Source organism: Coregonus clupeaformis, unplaced genomic scaffold (assembly GCF_020615455.1).
Source record: "Coregonus clupeaformis isolate EN_2021a unplaced genomic scaffold, ASM2061545v1 scaf1438, whole genome shotgun sequence".
In the NCBI taxonomy this organism is placed as follows: domain Eukaryota; kingdom Metazoa; phylum Chordata; class Actinopteri; order Salmoniformes; family Salmonidae; genus Coregonus; species Coregonus clupeaformis.
In genome coordinates, this window is record NW_025534892.1 from 65001 (window position 1) to 92945 (window position 27945).

Consider the following 27945-nt stretch of genomic DNA (forward strand, 5'->3'; position numbering starts at 1 on the left):
CTTTATATTTATCTTTCTGTCGCTCTCTTAATCCCTCTCATTTGCTCTCCTTGTTCCCTATACCTCCATTTCTCTTCCTCTCCTCCTGTCCCATTTCCCCCTGCTTCTCTCCATTTCCCCCTGCTTCTCTCCATTTCCCCTTCTCTTCCAGGTTAATTTCCTCCATCCAGGTCTTATTATTCATCCCTCTATCCAGGCCGTGCTATCCATCCTTTTTACTATGCCTCTCTCTCTCTCTCTCTCTCTCTCTCTCTCTCTCTCTCTCTCTCTCTCTCTCTCTCTCTCTCTCTCTTTACACCTCACTCTTATTTCCTTTTACTTTCCTTCTCTCTTTTCAATCCATCTGTTAGGCTATTCCATCTCTCTATCACTCTCCCTCCACCTCATTAACACAGACTTATCCTAACCTTTTCACGCCTGCCCTTTATCCATCTCTTACTCACTTCATCTCCCTAAATACATCCTTTCTCATTTTCCAATCCCTCACTGCTCTCACAATCTTCCGAATGTTTTTTGTCTCGTTGTAGGCTATATCTACATTTTCATTTTTTGTCCATTCGCTGTTTATACACTTTTCTTTGACACTGTTTCCTTCCCTCTCTCTCTCTCTTTCTTTGCATTCCACAAACCCATCCCTCTCTCACCCGCAGCCCGAACAGAGAGCCCCAAGTGTCGGAATCAATTAGGAGTGAGCGCCGTCACGGCCGCTCTTTCACGAAGGTAAATATTAAACTGCACCGAGCGCCGGGGAGGAAGAGAGAGAGAAAGGAGGGGAGAGGGAGCCCTCCGTCCCTAATCCACCACATCGATCAGCCGGGGATGAGGGTAATATATTATTTTGACAAGATACGATCCTCCGACGCGCACCGCTATCCCCCGCTATCGATTTATTTTGTCTCCTTTTTTCTTCTATTTTTTCCCCTCAGCAAGAGGGACAGTGTGTGTGTGTGTGTGTTTTGTTGAGATTCCCTGCATGTGCATGTGCGCCCAAGTGTGGATGGGTGACAAAGGGAACAACATTAGGAAATGTGGGGAGGTTGGTGGCGGCATTAGTGTTTCTCCTCATAAACCTTTATTGAGACGTGGTATCGCATCTATTTACAATAACAACAAATATGTATAATGGATTAGTTTGAACAGGAGTGAAAAAGGCTATTTTCCATATGGGCAAGTTAACGGGAACATAAACTGATATTCTACAAAAATACCTGCCAACTTCTTCCAAGCATCCTGTCGTTTTAGTTCAATTCTATAAAACAAAAACACTATTCTGACATTTAATTTACACCACGCAGGTATTTACAGTACATCCTAACCTACGACGAGGTTACAGTTAGTCAATTGGGCAAAGCTGACCTATTGTAAAGTTAAGTGTCCTCCCCCCACATTCCCCTCTGCTCCTGCGCCTCCCCTCTATATCGCTTTGTAAACTGTGTCTAAATGCTAAATTCCCGGATCAATTTTTTTCATTCAACCTCTCCCCATCCCCTCGCTCCCTCTGCCCCCTGCTTCTGTCCCCTGAAATGGTGTGAGGTCTCTGTGTCCTCATGTTGTGATGTAGTGTGTCCTGTCGACTGTGTGTGTGTATGTGTTTGAGGGGGTGTGTGATTGCATGTGCCTGTATGTGCGTTTGTCAGGCCAAGACTAAGATTCAGAAACTCACAATGTAAAGACAGAAAATAATTTCTGGACAACAAATCAACTGCTTTTTGGCTCAACATTATATTAAAGTCTTGGAGACAGTATGTAATAAATCAACCTATGAGACACAATACAACAGGAGGTCCAACAGAGTAAAGACAGAACCCTATACAACAGAATGGTCCCACATAGTGTAGGTTGTACTGTCCCAATGTAAAGAAGGAGAGTGCATCAGAGTACACATGTATCTGTTTTCCTAAATAGAACCAGCCGCAGCTTATAGGTCCACAGTGCCTTCATTTACCACACATAGTCTCTCTTGCCTATACGTCCCTCAGTCTGATCTCCTCATGTATAGTCACTGTCTGTCAACACATACAACAACACAACATCCAGTATAGACCACCTCCACCCCACAACTCTCTTTCCTCTCTCCCTCGCTCTCACTTTTCCTCTTTCTGTTTGTCTTTCGTTCTGTCCTCTATCCCTCTTTTTATTCTGCCATTTTCTGGCACTTTGGTCCAAGAAAAGGAGGCCTTAATGCAATCTCTCCCCCTCTCCGCCTCCTGCTGTGAGGGAGAGTAGCTTGGCCTGTGTGCTGGCCCAGGAAGAAGGGGGCCAGGGAGAAGGGGGAGAGACAGGGTCAAGGTGAGCTCTAATACACTATTGATCCGCCCCAATTGAAAACCTGATGGAAATTTTACCCCCCTCTCTCTCTCTCTCTCTCTCTCTCTCTCTCCCTCTCTCGCTCTCTTCCTCCCTCTCTCACTCTCTTCCTCTCCCTCTGTCTCTATTTCTCTCCCGCCCTTCTCTTTCTCTTATGTCTTTTTTTCTTCCTGTGTGTATCCTCCTCTGTGTCCATGTCTTCCTCTTTTCGGTCTCTCCATCCCTCTCTCTCTTTCTCTCTCCTCTCTTTGGCTCCATGCTTTTCAAACCATGTCTCTGATAATTTCCTTTCCTTATGTCTCCTTTGTGTATCTCCCTGGATCCCTCACTCTGATCTTTCCTCTCTTTCCCTGTATATCCATGCCTATTTCTCTCTCCCTCTTCCTCCCTCTTTCTCTCTCATCCTCACTCCTTCTTTCACTGTCAGATGCTCCATTTCAGTCTAGACTAGTGCATATTGATTCCTACGGCTGCTGCATGCAGTGTACGGGTTAGGGAGACCTCTGCTACAGTGTATTAAACGCCACAAATGGTTTGGAGACAGGGCTGGGGACACACCTCCCCTGCAAGAGCCAGTCAATACAACCTCCCCCTGTCAATACAGGCCAAATGTAATGCTCTCTCTATCTGGGGTATCCAGTGGCGTGTATTCATGGATGCCAAGGGAAGCCAGGCTTCCCAAAAAAATTGACCACGAAAAAAAGAATAAAACATAAAAAATAATCTATATTTTGTCTCTCTGTGTTTCATAAATGTCCTTCAAGAGGCTGAATGTATCTCACCAGAGAAAGCATCCGAGCGAACGAAACAGCGCCCCACTATCTCAGTATGTGTGGCATATCTATCTGATGCTGTCTGGTCAGAAAGAGTATGACATTGTTGCCGCCCGTAGCATTGCATGCAAGGGAAGCCAGTGAGCCTTGATAAAAAATATATAAAATATTAGCCAATCAGCGTTGAGCTAAACTAAGTGAGCTCAACTGTGAATGGTGCTGGTGCACCAAAAAAAAAAAGTGTTAAGGGAAGCCAGTTTGGATTTGGCTTCAGACCAATCACATCACAAGCCAAACGTCATTGACAGAAAAAAACGTGATTGTTGCATTTCATTGTGTTGTCCTCCCGTGGCTAGCTAGCTAGCTAAAATCGGCCCTTCCTAAATTAGCCATGGATGGATATAGGGATTTGGACTTGTGGCCTCCGACCGTAAGGCAATACAGAGGGCAGTGCATACGGCCCAGTACATCACTGGGGCCAAGCTTCCTGCCATCCAGGACCTCTATACCAGGCGGTGTCAGAGGAAGACCCTAAAAATGATCAACGACTCCAGCCACCCTAGTCATAGACTGTTCTCTCTGCTACCGCACGGCAAGCGGTACTGGAGTGCCAAGTCTAGGTCCAAAAGGCTTCTTAACAGCTTCTTCCCCCAAGCCATAAGACTCCTGAACAGCTAATCATGGCTACCCGGACTATTTGCATTGCCCCCCCACCCCACCTCATCCCCCCCTTTTATGCTGCTGCTACTCTGTTTATTATTTATGCATAGTCACTTTAACTCTACCCACATGTACATATTACCTTAATTACCTCGACTAACCGGTGCCCCCGCACATTGTCTCTGTACCGGTACCCCCTGTATATAGCCTTCCTACTGTTATCTTATTTTACTACTGCTCTTTAATGATTTTTTATTTTTTATTTTTTACTTATCTATTTTTTACTTAACACTTTTTATTTTTTTCTTAAAAACTGCATTGTTGGTTAAGGGCTTGTAAGTAAGCATTTCACTGTAATGTCTACACCTGTTGTATTCAGCGCATGTGGCAAATAAAATGTGATTTGATTTGATTTGGTTTGACTTAATTCTCCATACTGGCCAATGATTATAATGGTGATTCTGATCCAATCATAAATTCATACATTGCACCCCTGGCCTGAGAGGATGGAAGTTCAACATGTAGCTAGATGTAGTATGCTAATGTTAACTATCTGGCCTGGTGCATTGTTGCCCATGAAAGGAAATTAGGCTAGCAAGCAAGTATTTTAGCCAGGTAGCCAAGGACAACAAAAACTAAAAGCATATACTGTATGACAGAGTCATAGACCGGTTAGGCAACATCAAAGTGAGGATGGCATGGCATTTCTCTACAAGTAGGGTGGGTCAACATGTTTTTCTACTTGCACGCACACACACACACAGAAATCAGTACCATGGACAGCCATATCATATTTAGATTACGTTGGACTAAATTGTTTTTTGGTATCTATTAGTTGTCACTTTATTAGACTAAGCATAGGTGATTAGATGATGTTGAAATGTTGAAGTTGAAATGGTGCTGGAATAGTGGAGGCAGCTCCTGTTTTCTTTGCGACTTACGGTAACTCTCCGTTATTCTAAATCAATAGTTGTTTAGTAGTCCAAAAATGTCAGAAACATTACCTTGCTTGACCATGCTGTAGGTCATGTAACTTTGTTACATGCAATATGCTTTGTGGACTCCACCGGACAGATGTTGCTCTCCGGTTTTGTAATGAAACAAATGTGTGGTTGAATTTATTCTGCCACTGTGTCTTCTTATTGTCTCGGCCGTAGGCCTATATATCACGGTGTCAAGGCATAAAAACTAACAGGTTATAGAGCAAAAAACGCAATTAACACAACACATTGGTTGTAAATAAAACAAAATCTGGATTGGCTTCCCTGGTGATTTTACCCACGCACCGCTACTGGGAGTATTATACATGGACTGGGTGACCCATAGGATAGAATGTATACCCATAGAATGGGAATGAGAACCCTGTATATCTCAATGGGCTGGCCATTCTGTTACGGTTGTTTTAAGGATGGTAAATAATGGTACAACTTCATTTAAATCTCAAACGTCATGCAACCGAATCCAATTGTCTCATTAAGACTATGAGTAAATGACTTACAGTAGATAGACACAATGAGAACAAGGAGCAGATAATCTCAAACCCAACCCTTTCCCTTACTTAGAAAACCCCTTCTCTCTCTCTCTCTCTCTCTCTCTCTCTCTCTCTCTCTCTCTCTCTCTCTCTCTCTCTCTCTCTCTCTCTCTCTCTCTCTCTCTCTCTCTCTCTCTCTCTCTCTCTCTCTCTCTCTCTCTCTCTCTCTCTCTCTCTCTCTCTCTCTCTCTCTCTCTCTCTCTGTCTCTCTCTCTCTCTCTCTCTCTCTCTCTCTCTCTCTCTCTCTCTCTCTTTGCAGAGTTGGCTCCTATCTGAGGTGTGCTGAGTGAGAGATAAAGCGTGAGTGTGCGTCTGTGGGTCTCCGTGTGTGTGTGATTTATGTTCTGTTGTGTACATGTCAGGCGGGAGAGCTATCAGGACCACAATCTCCCAATAGACGCACCAATGCTACAGGGACGACGGGGCCCTCTGTCCACCCCAGGACCCCGATACACATCTGGAACAACACAACCCAGAGAGCAGAGCACGACGGCTGGGGGCTGAGGGTGGAGAGGGGGAAGGAGGAAGGAGAGGGGGGAAAAAGGCCTACTTTTCATCTATATGCACCGGAGTTCCTCTCCTCTCTCCTCGCCTCTTTCTCACCTTCAGTAGAAAGAGATTACCTCTCCACCTCCTACACATCACTGTATTAAATGTAAGACGAGATTCAACGTATGCAGAGTTTACCGTGAATGTGGTCTCTGCGGACGCGGGGACATTGCCTTTAAAACGTGCATTGAGGACAAAGCGTGATCGGGTTGAATCCCGGCCTATGTCTACCGCCTGTTTATAAGGTCATAGTTTTGATTATAGCTGGCTATTGAGAATAGAGCTGTATTATGTGGGGCATGGTGGTTGCTTGGGTCGAGTTGCTATGGTTGCTCCATCTGTGGAGGAGTACCCACTGATACTACCAGTAAAGCTGCTTCCCCTTCCCACCTGCCACCTCTCATTCTCCTCCCTCTCTTCCTTTCTCTCTCTCTGATTCCCCCTCCTCTCTAGGAAGGAATCAGTCTCACCTTAATTGCTGTTAAATCGGATTAATGACTGACCCAGGACATTGACTTAATAATCTCTCTTCTAGTAAATCTCCACTCTTCCCGTACATCACTTTTATACACTCGTCTTCATCCCCTCTCCCTCTGAGTCACCCATCTTATCCCACTCACCTCATCTCTCCCTGTCTGAGTCACCCATCTTATCCCACTCACCTCATCTCTCCCTGTCTGAGTCACCCATCTTATGCCACTCACCTCATCTCTCCCTGTCTGAGTCACCCATCTTATCCCACTCACCTCATCTCTCCCTGTCTGAGTCACCCATCTTATGCCACTCACCTCATCTCTCCCTGTCTGAGTCACCCATCTTATCCCACTCACCTCATCTCTCTCTGTCTGAGTCACCCATCTTATCCCACTCACCTCATCTCTCTCTGTCTGAGTCACCCATCTTATCCCACTCACCTCATCTCTCTCTGTCTGAGTCACCCATCTTATCCCACTCACCTCATCTCTCTCTGTCTGAGTCACCCATCTTATCCCACTCACCTCATCTCTCTCTGTCTGAGTCACCCATCTTATCCCACTCACCTCATCTCTCTCTGTTTGAGTCACCCATCTTATCCCACTCACCACATCTCTCCCTGTCTGAGTCACCCATCTTACCCCATTCACCTCATCTCTCTCTGTCTGAGTCACCCATCTTATCCCATTCACCTCATCTCTCTCTGTCTGAGTCACCCATCTTACCCCACTCACCTCATCTCTCTCTGTCACCCATCTTACCCCACTCACCTCATCTCTCTCTGTCGGTCACCCATCTTACCCCACTCACCTCATCTCTCTCTGTCTGTCACCCATCTCACCCCACTCACCTCATCTCTCTCTGTCACCCATCTCACCCCATTCCCCTCATCTCTCTCTGTCTGTCACCCATCTCACCCCACTCACCTCATCTCTCCCTGTCTGAGTCACCCATCTTATCCCACTCACCTCATCTCTCTCTGTCTGAGTCACCCATCTTAGCCCACTCACCTCATATCTCTCTGTCTGAGTCACCCATCTTATGCCACTCACCTCATCTCTCCCTGTCTGAGTCACCCATCTTATCCCACTCACCTCATCTCTCTCTGTCTGAGTCACCCATCTTATCCCACTCACCTCATCTCTCTCTGTCTGAGTCACCCATCTTATCCCACTCACCTCATCTCTCTCTGTCTGAGTCACCCATCTTATCCCACTCACCTCATCTCTCTCTGTCTGAGTCACCCATCTTATCCCACTCACCTCATCTCTCTCTGTTTGAGTCACCCATCTTACCCCACTCACCTCATCTCTCTCTGTCACCCATCTCACCCCATTCCCCTCATCTCTCTCTGTCACCCATCTCACCCCACTCACCTCATCTCTCCCTGTCTGAGTCACCCATCTTATCCCACTCACCTCATCTCTCTCTGTCTGAGTCACCCATCTTATCCCACTCACCTCATCTCTCTCTGTCTGAGTCACCCATCTTACCCCATTCACCTCATCTCTCTCTGTCTGAGTCACCCATCTTACCCCACTCACCTCATCTCTCTCTGTCACCCATCTTACCCCACTCACCTCATCTCTCTCTGTCTGTCACCCATCTTACCCCACTCACCTCATCTCTCTCTGTCTGTCACCCATCTCACCCCACTCCCCTCATCTCTCTCTGTCTGTCACCCATCTCACCCCACTCACCTCATCTCTCTCTGTCTGTCACCCATCTCACCCCACTCACCTCATCTCTCTCTGTCTGTCACCCATCTCACCCCACTCACCTCATCTCTCTCTGTCTGTCACCCATCTCACCCCACTCCCCTCATCTCTCTGTCTGTCACCCATCTCACCCCACTCACCTCATCTCTCTCTGTCGGTCACCCATCTTACCCCACTCACCTCATCTCTCTCTGTCTGTCACCCATCTTACCCCACTCACCTCATCTCTCTCTCTGTCACCCATCTCACCCCATTCCCCTCATCTCTCTCTGTCTGTCACCTATCTTACCCCACTCACCTCATCTCTCTCTGTCTGTCACCCATCTCACCCCACTCACCTCATCGCTCTCTGTCTGTCACCCATCTCACACCACTCACCTCATCTCTCTCTGTCTGTCACCCATCTCACCCCACTCCCCTCATCTCTCTGTCTGTCACCCATCTCACCCCACTCACCTCATCTCTCTCTGTCTGTCACCCATCTAACCCCACTCACCTCATCTCTCTCCATCTGTCACCCATCTCACCCCACTCACCTCATCTCGCTCTGTCTGTCACCCATCTCACCCATCTCACCCCACTCACCTCATCTCTCTCTGTCACCCATCTCACCCCATTCCCTCATCTCTCTCTGTCTGTCACCCATCTTACCTCACTCACCTCATCTCTCTCTGTCTGTTACCCATCTCACCCCACTCACCTCATCTCTGTCTGTCTGTCACCCATCTCACCCCACTCCCCTCATCTCTCTCTGTCACCCATCTCACCCCACTCACCTCATCTCTCTCTGTCTGTCACCCATCTCACCCCACTCACCTCATCTCTCTCTGTCTGTCACCCATCTCACCCCACTCACCTCATCTCTCTCTGTCACCCATCTCACCCCACTCACCTCATCTCACTCTGTCTGTCACCCATCTCACCCCACTCACCTCATCTTTTCTCCACTCAGCTTTCTCTGTACTTACTTCCCCAGACATCCTTACCATTTACTTTTGCACTCTCTTTCCAGTTGTTGCCCACTGCTTCTTCTTGACAGTTGTTGATGTTTTGTCAGTTATGATCTCTCTCTCCCTCTCTCCCTCTTTTCCCCTCTTTTTCCTTCTCTCTCACTGTCTCTCTTTCTTGTCTTGCCTGCATGGCATGTTGGAGTGTGTGTGTGTGTTAGCACCCGTCGATGTGGGCCTGTCATTGCCTCCTAAGTGCTTTGGCAATACTAGGGATCTGCTGTCATGCCAGTGCGACTAATCTCAATCGAATTACATTGAGGTCGTATTGAGACGGCGGGAAGGGACATGAGCGTGTGTCTGTATGCTCGGCCAAGCAGCTCCCTCAGTCACACACAGTAGCACAGTCTGGAAGTCAGTCTGCCTGGTGGATGGTCTGCCCTTTGTCTGTCTCTGTGTCCGTCCGTCCGTCCGTCCGTCTGTCTTTCTTTCTATCCGCTGTCTCTTGTTCGTTCCTCTCCATCCATTTGTCTTTCTATGCCATCTCTCAGTCTCTCTTACTGTATTCTTTCCACCATCAGTCCGTCTGTCTGTCTGTGCCAATGTCTGGATAGAAAGAGCAGTATGCATTCCACGCATAAGGATTAGCCATTATCAAAGTCCACTAAAGCATCAACGTTTTTTGACATCACTGTCAAAGCGATAATTATGACTCAGCGAAAGAAATCCCCTAAATAAAATGAACTTGGGTTGAGCATTGTCATTAAGCTAAAGTCCTTTCAAAGAGCAGAATGCTTATCAACTGAGGCCATGCTATAGTTCAGACATTCTTCTCAAGGGCATGAGGACACAGAAAGTGGGTCCATTTCTAAACCTCTGCCACTTTTTTTTTTTAACAAAGAATAAAAAAAACTGTCTCAGACTAGCTTTGTGGTCTAAAGCTCATTTTCCTCTTCGTTGCTCTGTCCTGTTGTTGGACTAACATGCTACTGCCTCATCAGTGCTTCAGAAATCTACCAATCATACAAGGTTTGTTTTTCCTCAACTTTACAGGTTGGGGGATAGACATAGCTGTGAGATAACACCACTGTATGTTAACTCTTTACTAAGTTTACACAAGCCACCAAAAAGAAGGTCAAAACCATTAGAACTTCAACGTATACTCTTCCTGTCCAGAATTAATCCAAGAAACACAATCACAAGTGATATAGAAAGATCATGAATCGGTTAACTTTCTTTCTGTGTGAATATAATGTAGAAGTAGAGATGGCCATGTTGCTATGGCCATGTTGCTATGTCCATGTTGCTATGTCGCTCCACTTACTACTTCAACGCCCATTTGGCTGTAACCCATTTTCTTTCCTATTCTCTCTCTCTCTACTCTCTCTCTCTCTCTCACGCTCTCTCCCGCTCACTCTCAAACTCTCTCCCTCTCTCTACCTCCCTCCCTCCCCCTCCTTCACTCACTCTCCCTCTCTTTCTGCCTCCCTCTCTCTCCCTCTCCTCCTCTCTTTCTTTCTCTATGCCTCCCTCACTCTCTCCTCTCCTCTTCTCGCTCTCTTCTCTTTCTCTCTCCAGTCAGGATTAAACATTTATCTCGCCGGTTCTCCTTTCCTTTGGCCCTAAACGCTGTGTGGATGATAAGAGTCGCTGGGATTTGTCAAATTGTGCGCCATCGATTAACTGACCTTTCACGCCTGCGAGTCTCTCAGCCACTCCACTAACTGGAGACAGGCCAGATAGAGAGATAGATGGATACATCTCGCTGTTATTATTGTGTACAAGTTTGTAGTTACCAGGTGTGCCGGGAAGAGGGGACAGGGGTAGGGGGCGAGGAGAAAGAGATGAGGGAAAGGGAGGGGGTAGAGGAGACAGAGTGCGAGAGACTGTGTGTGGGGGGGGAAGAGATAGACACAGGGAGAGGGACTGAATAGTCCTTCAATTGTCCTATAGGTGCAGTATGTATGGGGAGAACTGTATGCATTAAAAAGAGGTTATAGGTATTTTGAGCTTTGCCACCCATATAGCATTAGCGATCAGGTCAAGAAAACTATGTTTTTCTCTTATAACATACAAAACAAAATGGCTTCGATATCTTTTCTTTTATTCACTATTGAGCTTATCACGTCAGACAGACAGTGCTGATCAAAGTTCAAAATACATTGTGAAACCCATACAGTATGAGGTGCATTCACATTGGTCCAATTATAATGATTAAATAATTGTACTTTCCCTTTTTGCAATGCTTAGCTATAATGTTTTATTGACATGATAACAAGTATTGTCAAGGTATATTTTGGATTTAGGTCGTATAATTTCATAATAAACCAAAAACTTGAAACATCAAAAACATGATTCCTTTGGGATAAACATTGGTAAATCCATTCAGTTAGTGAGAGACAGTAGTCCTAACTGAAAAGCTAGAAGGGGTATTGTCATCAATGGAGCGGCCTGCCACCAACCTGGACTCCCGCGTCGCCCCGCCTCAGAGATGCACCTGAGGCCGAAGCCCGAACTCCAAACACCGCACTGGACTGGACCTCTCTGGGCTGTGCTGGTTCTGGATGGAGAGACGAGGGAAGTCCCAAGTCGCACTATAGGGATGGTACACTAAAAAACAAATAGTTTCGGTCAACTTATTTGTGATTCAACCGATTGAAATAATCAATGTATTTCAGTTAAGAAACGAGATAAGGCTAATTCCGTATGTAGCCTATTGTTGTCCCTTTAACCATGTCCAACACCAACACCACGTCATGTTGGCTATGACTTTGCCTCATCATGGCCCAGTGCTTCCCCAAATGAGAAGACACTCTTGGGGAAGAAATAATCAAACACACGACAAGTGGAAGAGATTCGTGCTTTCTTCCAGTTGAACAGAACCGTCCCTGGGACTTGAGTTGTGTCCCGGAGGGCCACTTCAGCCTCTACATCACAGAAGAGCACAATGACAGGTGGAACCACTCCACCCCATCCGATCAATCACCTTATTTACTCTTGACTGTCATGGCGAGAGGAGAGGAGACGGGTGGACTGGCGAGATGAGACAGGGGTAGTCTACTGGCTCAGGCAACGAGTACTCCCTGAAATTGAATGCCGCGCATCATCACTGAAGTGGGCCTCCTAGCGTCTCATACACTATCGATAGGGCGCTTTCCTTCCTCGAAACTGTATTGACCGCACTAACTAGCTGCACTTTGATCATACCAAATTAGCTTCCAGATGCAAGATATTAAGGATAAGAACGTTTTCAGAAATCAAACCACACGGCACTCATTTCAGAGTAGGCCTAGGCGTTTTACCCAAAATATTTGATGGTGCTATGAGCATTAGAAAGTTGATTGTGGCTGAGAAGCAACATGCAACTAAGATGCTTTCAAAACACTGATATCGAGCCTGAACTAAATGAGAAGGTGAATAGCGGTGCCATGCATGGGCAAATGGTTGACTGGCTGCACATTGACCTTCAAAAATTGCTTTAATTCTACAAATCCATTTCCTGAATTTAAATATATTATGCTTCCTCTGTGTGTATCCAAAGGTGTTCATATATGCGAAATGATTTATATGGCTCCTATATTTAATGTGGAACGGTGCGTATGGGAACATTATCAAGAGATGATCCAGGAAAAATGAGAGGAAAATTCAGCCTTTAGAAGTGGAGAAATGTCAGATTATGCATTTTCCTCAGTGGATTGATTAACATGACGATATTGAACTCAACATGTCACGTTAAAGCCAGGCGAGAAGGCAGCTCGATATGACAGCCTTTTTGGACAACTGCATGTGCAGGCATCTTGTAGGCTACATACTTTAAATGGATAATTGAAGAATATAATATATTTAAAATGTAATAGTTCATTTTGGAGTTCCTTGTCGACATATTATATTGTTGTATGCCTTTACATTTTAGTGTTGTACCAGAAAGTTATGGGATTAGAATTGATTATTTTGGAAAGAGACCGTTTTAACGTTGCAACAATTACATCTGTCATTATTGCAATATTAAAATGCAATAATACATACTACTACTACTACTACTACTACTACTAATAATAATAATAATAATAATAATAATAATAATAATAGCCTACTACAACTACTACTACACTACTAATACTAATAATAATAATACATACTAATACATACATACTACTACTACTAATAATAATAATAATATAGCCTATGAGTTTGCCAAAACGGCACACAAATAGGCCTACCTAAATGTGAGCAATTGTTATTATTATTATTATTAACGTATTTAATCGATTCGAATTAAGTTAGAAACAACCAAAACTAAAAGCACCGATAGCTTATAACAAATGTAGCCTAATTGGACAGGTGAAGAACTTCAAGCCCAAGCTCAAGGTGAAGGGGGAGGGAGGGAGGGCAGGGTGAGTGATGTGGGGAGAGATTTCCCCAAATGCCATTTAATGTCGGAAATATTTCCACCAAATATTGACAAGAGAAAGATAGAGGAGGCAGCCGGGAAGAGGCCACACAAACCGCGGAAATAATTAAATGAATGGTGCGTTTGGCGATGAGAGAAAATGAGGGATGACACTTCCACCTAAACACTGCAAAAACTAAACCAAGACAAAACTACAAAAGACAAAACAAAAATATATAGAATGAATGTAAACTTTCTAAGTGAACAATATACATTGAATTAGAATATTTTTCTAAGTGGAATACAGTGAGTGAGAGTGCAGGGAATTTTTTGTTACTTTTTTTGTTTCACAATTTAGGACATAGGCTAGTCCTTCAAAAACATATCCTTAACACAACTTTCTGACTTCCTTTTTCATGGAGAAAAATCGACACTGTTATAACTCTTTCTGTACACTATTTTTCGTCCTTGACGCTGAATTAAATGAAATATATTATTATTATTATTATTAGGCTATTATTATTATTATTATTATTATTCAATATGCACAGCATTGTCATTATCGTCACCATTATCAGGTATATATCATAGTAATAGCAATGCAAACGAATTGACGATTAGGAGAGTAGGCCTATATCCTATTAAAATTAAGACAACTTGAATTTAAGCCTTGAACTCAGCAACTCACAGTAGAGGCTTGTGAGCAGTGGCAAAGTTGTGCAAAGTTAGATGATATACTGAATAATTGAACAGAGAAAAAAATAAACATTCGCTCGGGTTAGGTGGACCTATCGATCTATCTCTTAATCTGGAATAGTTACATGCATCTATTGATTTATAAACACTGTTTATCTAGAAATGTACTGCACAAATAATTGATAAGGTACACCCACGGCGCCAATAAATATGCATCAACGTTTCACCGGGGTAAACAACTTTTTTTTATTTTGTTTTTACTTTGGGGAGGGGAGGGGTCAAGTCAAGCAGAGGCTAGATTATTCCAAAAATATTTTTAGGGTTTTCTCTGCGTCTATATCGCAGACAGGTCACCCGTGATCAGCATCGACACATCTCCAACTCCTATGTAGTCTAAACATGAAAGCACACACACACTCACACAGAACTCACATCTGAATTAGAAGAGCAAATCATTTCACTTATTGAAACTGTTTGTGTTTCCGCACAAGACGAGTTTAAACTTCCTGTGATATTCATAAAATAAAATAATATTATAATCGATTATATTCTCATAAAAATGTGTGTTATTTTTTCTAAAAAATCAAGTGCACATCCAAATTTGCCTAGCCTATTTCCAACTGTATGGTGTCCCTATCACAACAAACAACAGCATTGTAAACATGTGGGGATATTATCTAAACCTAAAACACAAACTTTAGGTCTGATTTTGGATACCCAACCGTTTTGTTACAATCATCCGCAAACTTCTACTCGCGCAATGATGAATGGGTCTGCCAAAAGCACCGTTTCCCTTGCATGTTACATGTATTTGCATCCTGGGCCAAGAGAGCGTGAAAATGATGACACAAAGACAAATGCATCCGCGGCCAAACATTACATACACTTTGTGAAGGTAAATTAGGCTCGGTCACTCATACAGACAGATAGAGAGATACACACACACAGCCCAGGCGGCGCATAGCCGACACCAGACGCCTCTCGCTAGCCGTGTGAGTGGCTGTTTAATTGACTGATTGATACTGTGGTGTGGAGGTGAGGGTTAGACGTAAAGCGTTAACAAATAGAGACACTTAACGGCTAATCCGGGCCAGCACCGACAGCTCTGCGCGGGAGACAACTCTGCGCGGGGGAGCAGCAGTGGTCTAACATGCATGCTGGGCTGGGCAAGACGGGAGGCTCAAATGTGACCTCAAATGTGACCCCTCAAAATCTCGAGCAGATCAGCCTATTTATGATAGTTCACTATTTCAGGTAGGCTACAATATGCAGACTGGAAGCCAACTAGTTATTTGCTAAACAGAAATAAACAGTAATATAGGATAGTCATAGTCGAATCTAATCTAAAGTAACATTGTGTTAAAAGCTCAGCCTAATAACAATAATAATAATAATAATAATAATAATAATAATAATACAATCCCAATAATATTGGTTTCAGTCACTTGACAACACAACAAAAAGTAAACGCATAAAAGAAAACACAGATCCAAAATGTAACCTACAATCATATACTTTTTCTAAAACTAAAACATTTGACTGCCATAGATATGGTGTTATAGACGATGACATACCTCAAGTGTCTTTGCCCAGTGGTTCAGTATTCTTTCAACAGCAAAAGTGTGACCAGTCTACCCGGGTGTGAGATCACTCTCCAGGCGTTTGTTTCCAGTTGCGCACCGAGCCGGGGACCGTGGAAGCAGCACTACACTAACAACCTCGACCGAGGGAACAGACAGAGGGAGGGAGGGAGCAGAGGAGGTGTGCATCTCTCTGTGTGTAAGTAGTTAATTAGTAAATCCCCATTCGCTGTGCCTCGGGTCGGTTTGTTTTCCCCGGTCGACAAGCCGAGAGGAAAGAGAATTTGAAGTAGGATTCGACCCGTTTCCGCTCCTGTGTCTCGTATATGAGGTTTGTGTGTGTGTGTGTGTGTGTGTGTGTGTGTCTTTGTGTGTGTGCGCGAGTTTGACAGTGTGTATGTGTGTGTTTTTCCTTTCACACTCTCTCTCTTCTTTTCTTTCGCGCCGCCACAAGAGGAGCCCCTCTGTCTCGCCTCCTCACTGGTTAGTCACAGATACTTTCTCACCCTTCCTGATTTCGTGCCATTTTCCAAAAATGTCAATTTACCAAAACCTTTGTCCATTTTTTCTACTCAACAGTGCAATTACACTTCAATTAACAAAGTATTGGGCTATTTTGCATCGCTAACCTATTTCAGGATAGGCTTAACCCACTGTGCACAGTCATCATTTCAACGTCTATTCCACGTTGGTTCAACGCAATTTCATTGAAATGACTTGGAAACAACGTTGATTCAACCAGTGTGTGCCCAGCGGGAAGACGTAGAATAAAGCCCCAAAATGTACCATTGTGCACTCAAAGAGATACCGTCAAACATCGTTCTTGGTCGTTATTCTAACCCTTCACCAATTTGCTCCCTCACTATCCCCACTATACTTTCTGACTGAATTCTCACTACTCCTGTATAGATTCCATGCCAGATGATGCTAGGTTAAGAACACATAAGCCACCGCCACAGCCACTGCCATATTTCTAGAGGGAATTCAACATAATAGGTAAAAGAAAAAGTGGAGATAGTAAGAAGATACAGTATCATTCACTTTCACAGTCAAGGGCCATTTATTTCCTCTTACCACACATTCACAATTAAATAATGGGCATAGTTAAATGTCTCTATGGGACATGATTCCCTAAATATCACTGTATACGCCACAATTACTAACATGAGTAAACAGACATGTAGGGCTGCAAAAGCAAGGGTGTAGCGCTACGCTATACCACACACACCTCAGTCCCATGCCAGCAATCGACCCTGCCCTAACCAACTTTAATTACTTAATTGATCCCCAATCAGCTACTTAATAATCAATTAGGTAAACCTTTGGAACTCACTCGAGTGCAGAGAGCTGTAGTATCTGACAAGGGAGTCATCGAGACAGAGGAGAAGATGGAGAGAGGGGTGTGGTGATGGGGTAAAATAAACAGTTGTGCATGCATGGGTAGCAAGAGATGGAGCTTTTGGGGAGTAGATGACATGAAGAAAGAACAAAGTGCCTGTATAGCACAGGAGGTTGGTGGAACCTTAATTGGGGAGGACGGGCTCGTGGTAATGGCTGGTGCAGAATAAGTGGAATAGTATCAACACATGGTTTCCACAGGTTTGATGCCATTCCATTCGCTCCATTCCAGCCATTATTATGAGCCGTCCTCCCCTCAGCAGCCTCCACTGGCGTATAGACAGGGATGAGGTAGAGAGATGGGAGTATGGGAGTACGGCAGGTGAGATACAGAACACCATACAGATAGAGAGGATAGAGAGAGATACAGGTAACGGCCAAAATAAAGGAAACACTTGAGTAAATGAGAGACACAAAGTATATTGAAAGCAGGTGCTTCCACACAGGTGTGGTTCCTGAGTTAATTAAGCAATTAACGTTCCATCATGCTTAGGGTCATGTATAAAAATGCTGGGCAGGCCACTATTTTGGCTACTATGGCTATGCCCCCATGATGTCGCATCACTCCGATAGAGTTCCAGACACTTGTAGAATCTATGCCAAGGTGCATTGAAGCTGTTCTGGCTTGTGGTGGCCCAACGCCCTATTAGGAATCTTTATGTTGGTGTTTCCTTATTTTGTCAGTTATCTGTAAGTCCACAGTGGATATTCAGATAAAGAACTTTCCCCTCAAACAAGAACAAGACACCAAAACAACACACACACACACACACACACAAGCACACACACGCACACACACATACATACCTCTTTACCGCCCTCTAGTGTATCCTGTGCAGACCAAAGCTGACTGTCTGGGTTTGTTAATTAACCTCTAAAGTTCTGCATGGCGTCCCCATCCTTTCTCCTCCCAACGACCCCTCTCTGTCTATCTCACCTTTTCCCTTGAGTTTCCTGTCCAGTTTCCCCTATAACACCAAACCTATCATGATACTGTGCTAAAGCATGCAGTTATAAGTCCTTGACATTAACCCATGTCTGTTTACATGTGTGTGTATCATAGTGTTTAAACACGTGTCTGGGAGGGGGGCTAAGTGTGTGTGTGTATCGGTGAAGGGGATATCAGACACACGGTCACATACTCAGCAGATGAAAGCTGCGCCAATACTCTCATAGTCCCTAAGGATCATAGCAATATTGATGTGGACACTAGTGTATGTGTGTGTGTGTTTCTGTGTGTTTCTGTGTGTGTTGTGTGTGTGTGTGTGTGTGTCTCACAGCCGAAAGGGTGGAAACAGTGGACAATTCAGTACCCCCTAACCACTGACCCAAGGCCAATCCTAGGCGCCTTATAACACCAACAGGGTTGAAGCAGTAGTGTGGTCACTGATCCTAGATCTGCGCTTGGATGGCTGTGGTTCCGGAGCCTGGTAGGCATTCTGCCAGAGAGTAGTGGTGGAGGGGGAGGATGGATAACTGACCTATAGCATTCCCATTGATTGAGGTAATTAATATAAGTAGAGCAGGGGATTTTTAGCTCACTTTTCACCGTATAGATTTGCTGTCTCCTTACATTTTGTATGTTTTATGTCTTTTCAATGCAAATCCAATGTATCATGACAGCTAATTTGGTATAAGAGAGATTTTGATAGGGGAGGTTTTAATTGTGGTACAACAAAGACTTGGCTTGATTGATTGATATACAGCCTCACAGCAGTGTGGGTGTCAGACTGCTTTGGAGTGAGTGGTTTAGAATCTAGTTATTTTGTTCTTTAAGCCTATACTACTGTACATTTATCATGAATTTATACAGTATGGGATTTACTGTACAGTTCTATTTTTACATGGTATTGGTAGACGTTTTTACCTTGTTTCCAAAGGAAAGGAGTGCATGAGAGAGAGAGAGAGAGAGAGAGAGAGAGAGAGAGAGAGAGAGAGAGAGAGAGAGAGAGAGAGGCCTAATAGGTACAGACAGAGATTGGGAAAGAGAAAGAGAGAGGATGTAGGGAGAGAAGGGAGAGAAGGGGGGGGCAAGCAGACAGACACGGAAATGCTCATAGACATTGACAGAGCCTGTGTCTGTGTGTGTGTGTGTGTGAGAGAGAGAGAGTGAGAGAGAGAGAGAGAGGGGGGGGAGACAGGTAGGGAAAAGAAAGAAAGAGGGGGATAGACAGAGGGAGATGACACAAGCAGGACAGACAGGAAGACAGAAAGAAGAAGGTGGGAAATGGAGAGAAAAGGGGGGGGAAAGAGGGCAAGAAAGAGCTCCACTGCCTAGTCTTAATCTGAGCTGTTCTAATCAATAGCCCATTTCCCATTGTTGCCAGAGCCCTTCGATCGCTACACCAGGGAATTAACACACCCACTTTAATCTAGAGGGGGGAGACAGGTCTGGGGGAGCAGGGAGGGGATGATGAGGGGGGTTAAGGGGGTGAGAAGGGAGCAGCTGTGGAGGCATTCTCAAATGAAATCAAATCTAATTGTTATCAGTGTAGGGTCTGATGTTATTACTACCACTGTTACAACTATCCCCAGCATATAGCTCTTCTATTCTCCATTAGTCTGTGTGTTAGGGTGCAAACTGGATGAAAATAATCTGAATTAGGGTTTATTTGTTTCATTTTCCTGGTTTTAGATTGGGTGGATGGATGGGGTGGGGCGGTGGAGGGCGGCATTTGGAAAGCCTGCTCTTCCTTAGATGAACAAAGACTGAGCGGTGTTGTGTTGTGTTGAGTTAATGGCTACAGTCCCCTACTACCCCCCACTTCATGACACAATGCAAAGCAAGACATCATGTAAATCTGGTTGGATCTCCATAGATTCCATAAGCCTACCCATGACTCATGGTAACCGTCTATAGCTTTACCTACAGCAGGCTACTGCTACTCCCACAGACAAATGTAGGCTACTGTATCTACCCCACTGCTGGAGTCAGTCTGTCTCTGCTTTAGCCTGCTATTGATTAGGCTCCTTAATGCAGAATCAAACTAGAATCCAGGATAATTCTACTAAATCAAATCAAAGTTTATTGGTTGCGTATACAGATTTGCAGATGTTATCGCAGGTTCAGCGAAATGCTTGTGTTTCTAGCTCCAACAGTGCAGTAATACCTAGCAATAAAAAAACTATACACACATTATCCAGAAAAATAACAAAATAACTTATATAAAATGATCCATGACTGGAATACAGTATACTATATACTATACCCACATTCTGGCTCTTCTGTGGGGTCCTGCCTGTACTCTCCCTCTTCATCATCATGTTTAATTAGTTAGGCCGGTAGCTATGTTCCCTTGAAGAACCTATATCAAATTGGACTCAATATAAAATAGTAGGGCAAACCTCAAATGACAGCCTTTTCACAATATAGCAATTTTGGTCAGAGCCACATACTGCATTCTGCATACTGTACATAGGACTGATACTATATGGGGAATATGGTGTCATTTGGGACACACTTTAAGTGTCTACAGCCCCGGGTGTGGCCTATGGGTCTTTGCACACCCCGCCTAAGGAAACATCCTTGGGGTAAAAGGAAACACTGCATGATACCTCTCCTCTTCCCTCCCAGTCTCCCCCAAGGCTAGCGCCCAACTTTTCCTCGAATCCATTCTACTTCCTCCAGTCCCCCTTTGAAGTCATTTCATAACAGAGCAATTTTCTCGTTAGCGTTGGTCTTTAATTGTAGGTAATTAAGCGTGGTGGTGTGGTGGAGGGAGCGCTGCTCGGCCGACTAGGGGGAAATTAGCCGCAGTTCAGCTGTGAAATATGGGGTTAAGTGAGAGAAGGAGAGGGGAGAGGTCAGCGACTCCCAAACATGGGGCAGGCCGACTGTGGTGGATGGAGGGTGGATAGAAAGAGAGGGGTGAAACAGAGAGACAATGTGGAAGAGATGGAGAAGTTTGAGGAAGAATTGAGTGAGGAGGAAGAAAGAACGATTTACTGACAAGCAAGCTAAGGATAACAGGAAGGAGAGAAGAAAATAATAAAGGGCATTTCACAGGGACTGATAAGAGTGAATATAAAGCCAGACTGTATAAAGCAGGAACAATGTTTTTCTGTGTATTTTACTATCAGTTGGTTGAATAAATAAACATACAGTATAACACATCAAGTATCATGATCTCTTTATGGAGTGGAGTCATCTAATAAGATTACCTATAGACAAACATCCATTCAACAGTCCTCTGCCATGTCTCAGCCAAACCCTGAAGTGGATCTAGCTGACATGGAGTGGATTACTGACTTTACAGACTTGGAGTGACCCTTGATTAAATGTAGTACCCAACTGAATAAAGCCCCCGTGCCCCTCCCATCCGTTAATGTGTTTACGTTAGCCCGCCTAACGGTTATAAACGTCGGAAGAGCCATAAAGCAGATGAGGAATGATTGGAGCCATTGACTGTACTGTCATCGGCTCAGTGCTGGGGGACTGACTCTGGACCTGCCTTTATGACTGTTTTATCTCCCAAGGAAACATTCAACCTGACAATAATCAACCTGTTAAAGTCAACATAAATATCACTTAAGTCGCCCAAAGTACAAGACAAATAACTAAAACGCTGTATTTCTGAGAGGTGTGGATGTTGATGTAGCCTACCTAATCAATGGATGAGGCTCAAGGCCACTGATCAACCAGCCAGGTTGTTCAAGATTGATGTCGAAATTGGACGTCTTTCCATGTCCTGAGGAAGTCGAGAAATGCCTTCAAAACCGGCCACTAGGGGCAACAGTTAGCGCTATTACCATCAGGTAGGCTTGGGTTTTGCTATGGTGTTGTGGACAGGGTGCTGGATGTGCATAATCCCATGACTCTGGATCAGAAGGTTGTGTGTTTGATCCCACTGTTTTTTTAGTTTGGGTTTTAACCCTATCCCAAACCTTAACCCTTACCTTAACCATTTGGAATGAGTGACTAAACTTAATGTTTTAACCCTATCCCAAACCTTAACCCTTACCTTAACCATTTGGAATGAGTGACTAAACTTAATGTTTTAACTAAGTCGCTCTGGATAAGAGCGTCTGCTAAATGACTAAAATGTCAAATGTAAAATGTTAACCCTATCCCAAACCTTAACCCTTACCTTAACCATTTGGAATGAGTGCCTTAACTTAACCTTTAACTTCGAAATTTGACCATTGGAGAGATGGAAAAATACAGAGCAGCAGGAGCAACAAAAACACTTCAAAATGTGACGTTTAGAGAACATGGATGAACGTCTAATTCTGCAGGGAGACTGTGAGAGCTTGTTGCTTTTCCAGCCAGAAATATTGAATAACAAAAACATACCTCTGATTGATACCACTGATATCATTAGAAAAAATATTACGTTTGCTTGACCTTTACCTCTGGCCCAGCCGGTGTCTCATGCCTAATGCTTTACCCTGACTGATCACACTGTGGCCCATCTAGATACAGCACTGAAACTGCTACAGAGATACACCTCACAGGGGCTTGACATTCTACAGGTAACTTCCCCCCTCAAATATACACCATTTAAACCTACCTACATTATAAGTGCTGCAAGCATTAACGAAGGCCAGCCACACACTGTATGAGTTTGAGGATTTCCTTGCACGCTCATGCACACAGGCACAGACACACACGCGCGCACACACACATTCTGTACCTACAACTTCTCAAGCGAATCCCCCATTTGTCAGTGTTGTAGAATATGTTTTTACACTTCCTCTCCTTCCACACTCTCTTGCCACTTAGATACACAGCTAACATCTCACCGTTTCACACCTTAAAGTGATGATATACACTGAGTGTACAAAACATTGAGGACACCTTCCTTATATTGAGTTGCACCCCCCTCTTTTGCCCTCAGAATAGCCTCAATTCGTTGGGGCATGGACTCTACAAGGTGTTGCAAGCGTTCCACAGGGATGCTGGTCCATGTTGACTCCAATGCTTCCCACAGTTGTGTCAAGTTGGCTGGATGTCCTTTGGGTGGTGAACCATTCTTGATACACACGGGAACTGTTGAGCGTGAAAAACCCAGCAGCATTGCATTTCTTGACACAAACCGGTGGGTCTGGCACCTACTAACATACCCCATTCAAAGGCACTTACATCTTTTGTCTTGCCCATTCCCCCTCTGAATGGCACACATACACAATCCATGTCTCAATTGTCTCAAAGCTTAAAAATTATTCTTTAACCTGTCTCCTCCCCTTCATCTACAGAGATTGAAGTGGATTTAACAAGTGACATCAATAAGGGATCATAGCTTTCACATCAGTCTGTCATTGAAAGAGCAGGTGTCCTTAATGTTTTGTACACTCAGTGTAGGCCACCATTACAAATGCAACGCAACACGTTTTCTCCTCAAAGAAGCATCGCAATACTGCTTAATAGCAAAGGAACCAGCGTCGATCTATTTGGAGACGCATAGCGCGCAGTACAATACAATCCCGTGCACATTCTGTAGATCAATCCATTTCTGAAGGAGCCACGTGTTTTCCCCTATATCTCTTGAGCTCCCTGTTTCCAGAGCACTCCGACGTCTTCTTTTAGTATTCCTCTCACTTAGTCTAACGTGTGTCTATCCAGAGGCAAGGGGAATATACCATGCTTACCTTCTCCGATGCGCTCTCATCGACTTGGCAGTAGGTCCCACTTGAGTTTCCGGGGTCCGGTCGACGTAACTGACATAGACAGAGCTTTCTGACCGCTGGGAATCAACTCATGAACACGTTTCACTGCCCATCCTCCACATGTGCATAATAGTAGGCTAAAGCAACTCAAAGAAAGACAGATAGGCTAATAAATAGGATAGGCTATAGCCTATTGAAAAATTATTGATAAACAGAAGATCATCTGAACATTAATTATTAGGTTAAAGAAAAACGAAGCTGGTATGAGTAGTCAAAGGCGTACAGAACCACGCTGGTAAAGAAAACAAACAAAACTCTGTGGGAAATGTCCTGCGCAAAAAAACAAATATGCTAGTTTGCTAAAAGAAAAGAGGACAAATGCAAAAAAAAAAGTTGTCCGCTCTAAACGTTTCCTATGTCACTTTCAACTGCGTCCGCGGTGCGTAAGAGATGGGACAAGAAGAAGAAGAAGCTGAGAACCAGATGGAGACATGACGAGAAACACGAGAAACAAGGCTATATGAGAGGGCGAGGCAGGTGGACAGCGCTTGCTAAGGGGAGAGAGCAAGCGAGCTTGACAGAGAGGTCCAGGACGCGGGGAAAGAGCAGGTGGAGAGAAAGAGATTGAGAAGCTCATATGGGTCTACCCCTCCACACCCAAGCTGGCTGCACTTAAGTTTCTATCTGCTCTGTAAAATGTGTTCTGCACTTGTTCCTGTGTGTCCACGAGACAGAAAATTGACCAGCCGACTAAAAGCAAAGTGGGAGACCGCCACGGAAAATATATGTAGACGGTGGCCAGATAGCGGATCGATCAGGTTATAATTTTGCCCAAAGTCGGGGAAAATAAAGTTCATGGAGGAATGAAATTTGAAAACAGATGGCGAATCCCGTCGCCTTAAATAAGATTCGATCTCTTGGAATGGAGTGTAGATAATATTTGGTTGGACGTTTGATGAAAATGACAGATTTTTCATTTTGGACAGGTGGGGGTAGAGAGGGGTGATGGAGGAACAGGGGGAGGGGAGGGGGTCCAGGGGCGGGTGACAGTGGGAGTGGGACTACGTGCAGGTGATAGAGGGGGGATCTGATGTGTCTAGGGACAGAAACTAAACTTGGGAGAAGAAAACGGTGTATTTCTTCCCTTAGAGCTTATCCCATCCTCATCCCTCTGTTTCTACCCCCATAGCGCGGTAACTGCCCCTCCCTTCTAACCCCGCACACCCCCGGCGTTCCACAAAGAACGGGGGGAGTAAGAGAGAGAGGAAAGGAGAGAAAACAAGAATACCAAATAAATGAGAAATTTTCGTACAGGCCCCGCTTCCGTGCGTTTCATGCTAGCAATAACAATTAAATATCGACCGCTTTCCCGGACGGAGAGAACCTGAGATACCCAGAGACTGCCAAGTACCGAGACCCCCGCGCGCACCCCCTCCCCTCTCTTTCTCCATCTTGCTCATATGCACTCACTCTCCTCCTTTTCTAGTCATCCCTCTCTCCTTCTCCTTCTAATCCAACTCCATCAACCCAACCTCTTCTAATTTTATGTCTCTCATTTCTCTTGATTCTTTCCATCCCTCCTCCCACCATATCTCATCAGCTGCAGCACTCTTATCATTGCTTTTTTGTGCTAGCCCTTGGCCCAACCTCTGCTTTTCTCTCAACACTCAACACAACAAAATATGCCTGTCACTTTATCAAAATCAAATATAATGAACTGAGATTCATAAAGGTTGCCACCAGCCTAGAGGTTATATTTAGGCATATGAATAGTAGAACATAGGGGATCATCTTCAGCAACTCCCTTTCTAAGTAGGCCTAAACCGCTTGTAATATATCTACAATTTATATATTATTTTTTTACATTTTAGTCATTTACCCAGACCGATTTATAGCAGTGAGTGCATACATTTTCATATTTGTTCGTACTGGTCTCCCGTATTCCCACAACCCTGGCGTTGCAAGTGCCATGCTCTACCAACTGAGTCACACGGTACCATATCTGCTATATAGTCCACTTTTAGAAAGGGATCTGTGGGTCTATTGGCCCATTTCGTCAAACTAACACGATGCCATCATTTGGCAAACATTTATGATTTCACACTGAAGCCTACTATGTTATAAATACAGGAAGGAAAATAGGTATATCTAGGACATGGGCCAGATGACCTAAAGGACCAATGCAGGAGCCAGTCAAAGGGCGCCAAACAAACAGGTAGACTCCATTCCCTTCCAACAGCCTTCTTTAGTTGATTGACGTGTCCCCTAGATTCATGGAACTCGTGACAAGAATGTGAGAGTGGTGGCATTATGTTGGACTGAATTCTTGAGCGCGAGCAATACCAACTTTCCAAACGAATTGCACAGCTATCAAAAGTTTCTCCATCATTGTCGTTGTGTCTTCTCGCTGCTCTTTATATATTTTTTTCCGCCTCAGAACTTCTTTCTCTTTGCACCCAAGTCATTCGATTTCTATTTATTTCACCCACCCCCAGCCAAAACCCCAACCCCCCCTTCTCAGCACTCCACCTTCGCTCACTCTCCTCATCCGATCTCGCCGTTTTCACACCTCTCCGCATCTTCGTCCCCTATTAAAACCCATTCCTCCCCAATTGTCGCCCTATTTTTCTCTTTTGCCATCCCACTGTCTTCCCCTCCGTTCTTCCCTCCACCTCGTTATCTCACCGTTAGGATTTAATTAGCTAATGCATTAATTATCTACGCCCCAATACCTGCACCATTAACATACCTTCCCCCTAGCCCTCTCACCCCTCAGGCCTCCAGGCTAGCTGTGTCGCTGTGTCCGTGGACACAAAAAAAATCCCCGTTCTTTTCCCTTTATTTTTCCCTTTTACCCCATGCCTCTTTTTCACTCTATTTCTCGGTCTTCCACTCTTTGCCCCCTACCTATTTCCCCCCAGTCATCTCTCCCCGTCTATATTTCTTCTGCCCCCCCTCCCTCCCTCTTACACTCTCCCCTTTTCTCTCAGAGCCTAGCAGTCGCCTGCGCCGGCTAGTCTCTCTCCCCGGCGTTGGAATTATGAAAAATGCGCCCATCGACAGAGCGCCTCAGCTTCGATTAGCCGAGATGGGACATGACAGGCCGCGATCAATACTTATACCGTCCTATAACGTGTCAACTAATGAATCAATCTCGGCTAAATTTTCCATTTTTCAAAAGCCGACGCGAGAGACTGGAATATCCTCTTTTGTAAAGATATTATTATCGATTTCGTCGGCAATTTGACATCGGGGGTAGTTAATTCCACTCTAGAATAAAATTGAAAACACTTGAGATTGAAGTGAGAGAGGGAGGGAGGGAGGGAGGGAGGGAGGGAGGGAGGGAGGGAGGGAGGGAGGGAGGCAAGGGCAGGCAGGAGGGGAGGGGGGAGACGGTTGTTGACTTGATAAAAGAGGATGGGAAGATGGAAGGAAGGGGAAAACGTGTAGGAAGAAGAGATACCACTATGGTACTATAGAGAAAATCTATCTATCTATCTAAATTATGTATCTATCTATCTATCTATCTATCTATCTATCTATCTATCTATCTATCTATCTATCTATCTATCTATCTATCTATCTATCTATCTATCTATCTATCTATCTATCTATCTATCTATCTATCTATCTATCTATCTATCTATCTATCTATCTATCTATCTATCTATCTATCTATCTATCAAGCTTCAAAAATAAAAATTCAAAAATAAAATTCATTGTTTTAGAGGGATAAATAGGGTTAGTAAATGAATGGTGGTCAGTGAATGTTTGAGCAGTATAGGTCTATAGGGATGATGTATTTAGGGATGACATATTTAGGGATGACATATTTAGCCCACTGTCATGTTAGCATATGCTATACAGTATGTTTTTGTGTCAGGCAGTGGGGTTGGTACATGTGGGAGTTGCAGACTAGTTTCATTAGAAAGTAATCCTGATATCCAAGGCAGATTGTCCTATAAGGTACATGCATGTGTACAACAGGGTATTTGTGTGTTTTCCTGAGCATGCTGTAGTTATTGTTAGAATCAATGAGAGTGCCATTGTGTACACAGTGTGTGTGCGTGCATGTTTTTGTCTATGTGTATACACGTGTACGTTTGTGTGTGTGTGTGTGTCTGTCTGTGTGTGTGTATGTGGGGTTGTGTGTCTGAGTGTATATGTATCAGTGTGTACAGTATGTGAGGTTGTGTGTCTGAGTGTGTATATGTGTCAGTGTGTATGTGAGGTTGTGTGTCTGAGTGTGTATATGTGTCAGTGTGTATGTGAGGTTGTGTGTCTGAGTGTGTATATGTGTCAGTGTGTATGTGAGG

The 27945-nt window shown here is 44.3% G+C and overlaps 1 protein-coding gene across 5 annotated transcripts in view; it reads right to left on the reverse strand.

Moving 5' to 3' along the window:
* erfl1 (Ets2 repressor factor like 1) overlaps positions 1-24542 on the reverse strand; it is a 53768-nt gene extending 29226 nt beyond the window's left edge. The window contains exons 1-2 of one of the 5 annotated variants that reach the window (XM_045218201.1): positions 23612-24542; positions 11422-11569 (exon numbers count right to left, since the gene is read on the reverse strand). Coding sequence is in view for 2 of the 5 variants with exons in the window: in XM_045218200.1 (XP_045074135.1) it covers positions 23612-23631 (20 nt within the window). In the remaining 3 variants the exon portion in view is untranslated. Of the gene's footprint in view, positions 1-11421; positions 11570-15619; positions 15964-23611 lie in introns of those variants that run through there. The other 4 variants (XM_041902681.2, XM_045218200.1, XM_045218202.1 and 1 more) reach the window with 4 other exon arrangements.
* Positions 24543-27945: the final 3403 nt, after the last annotated feature.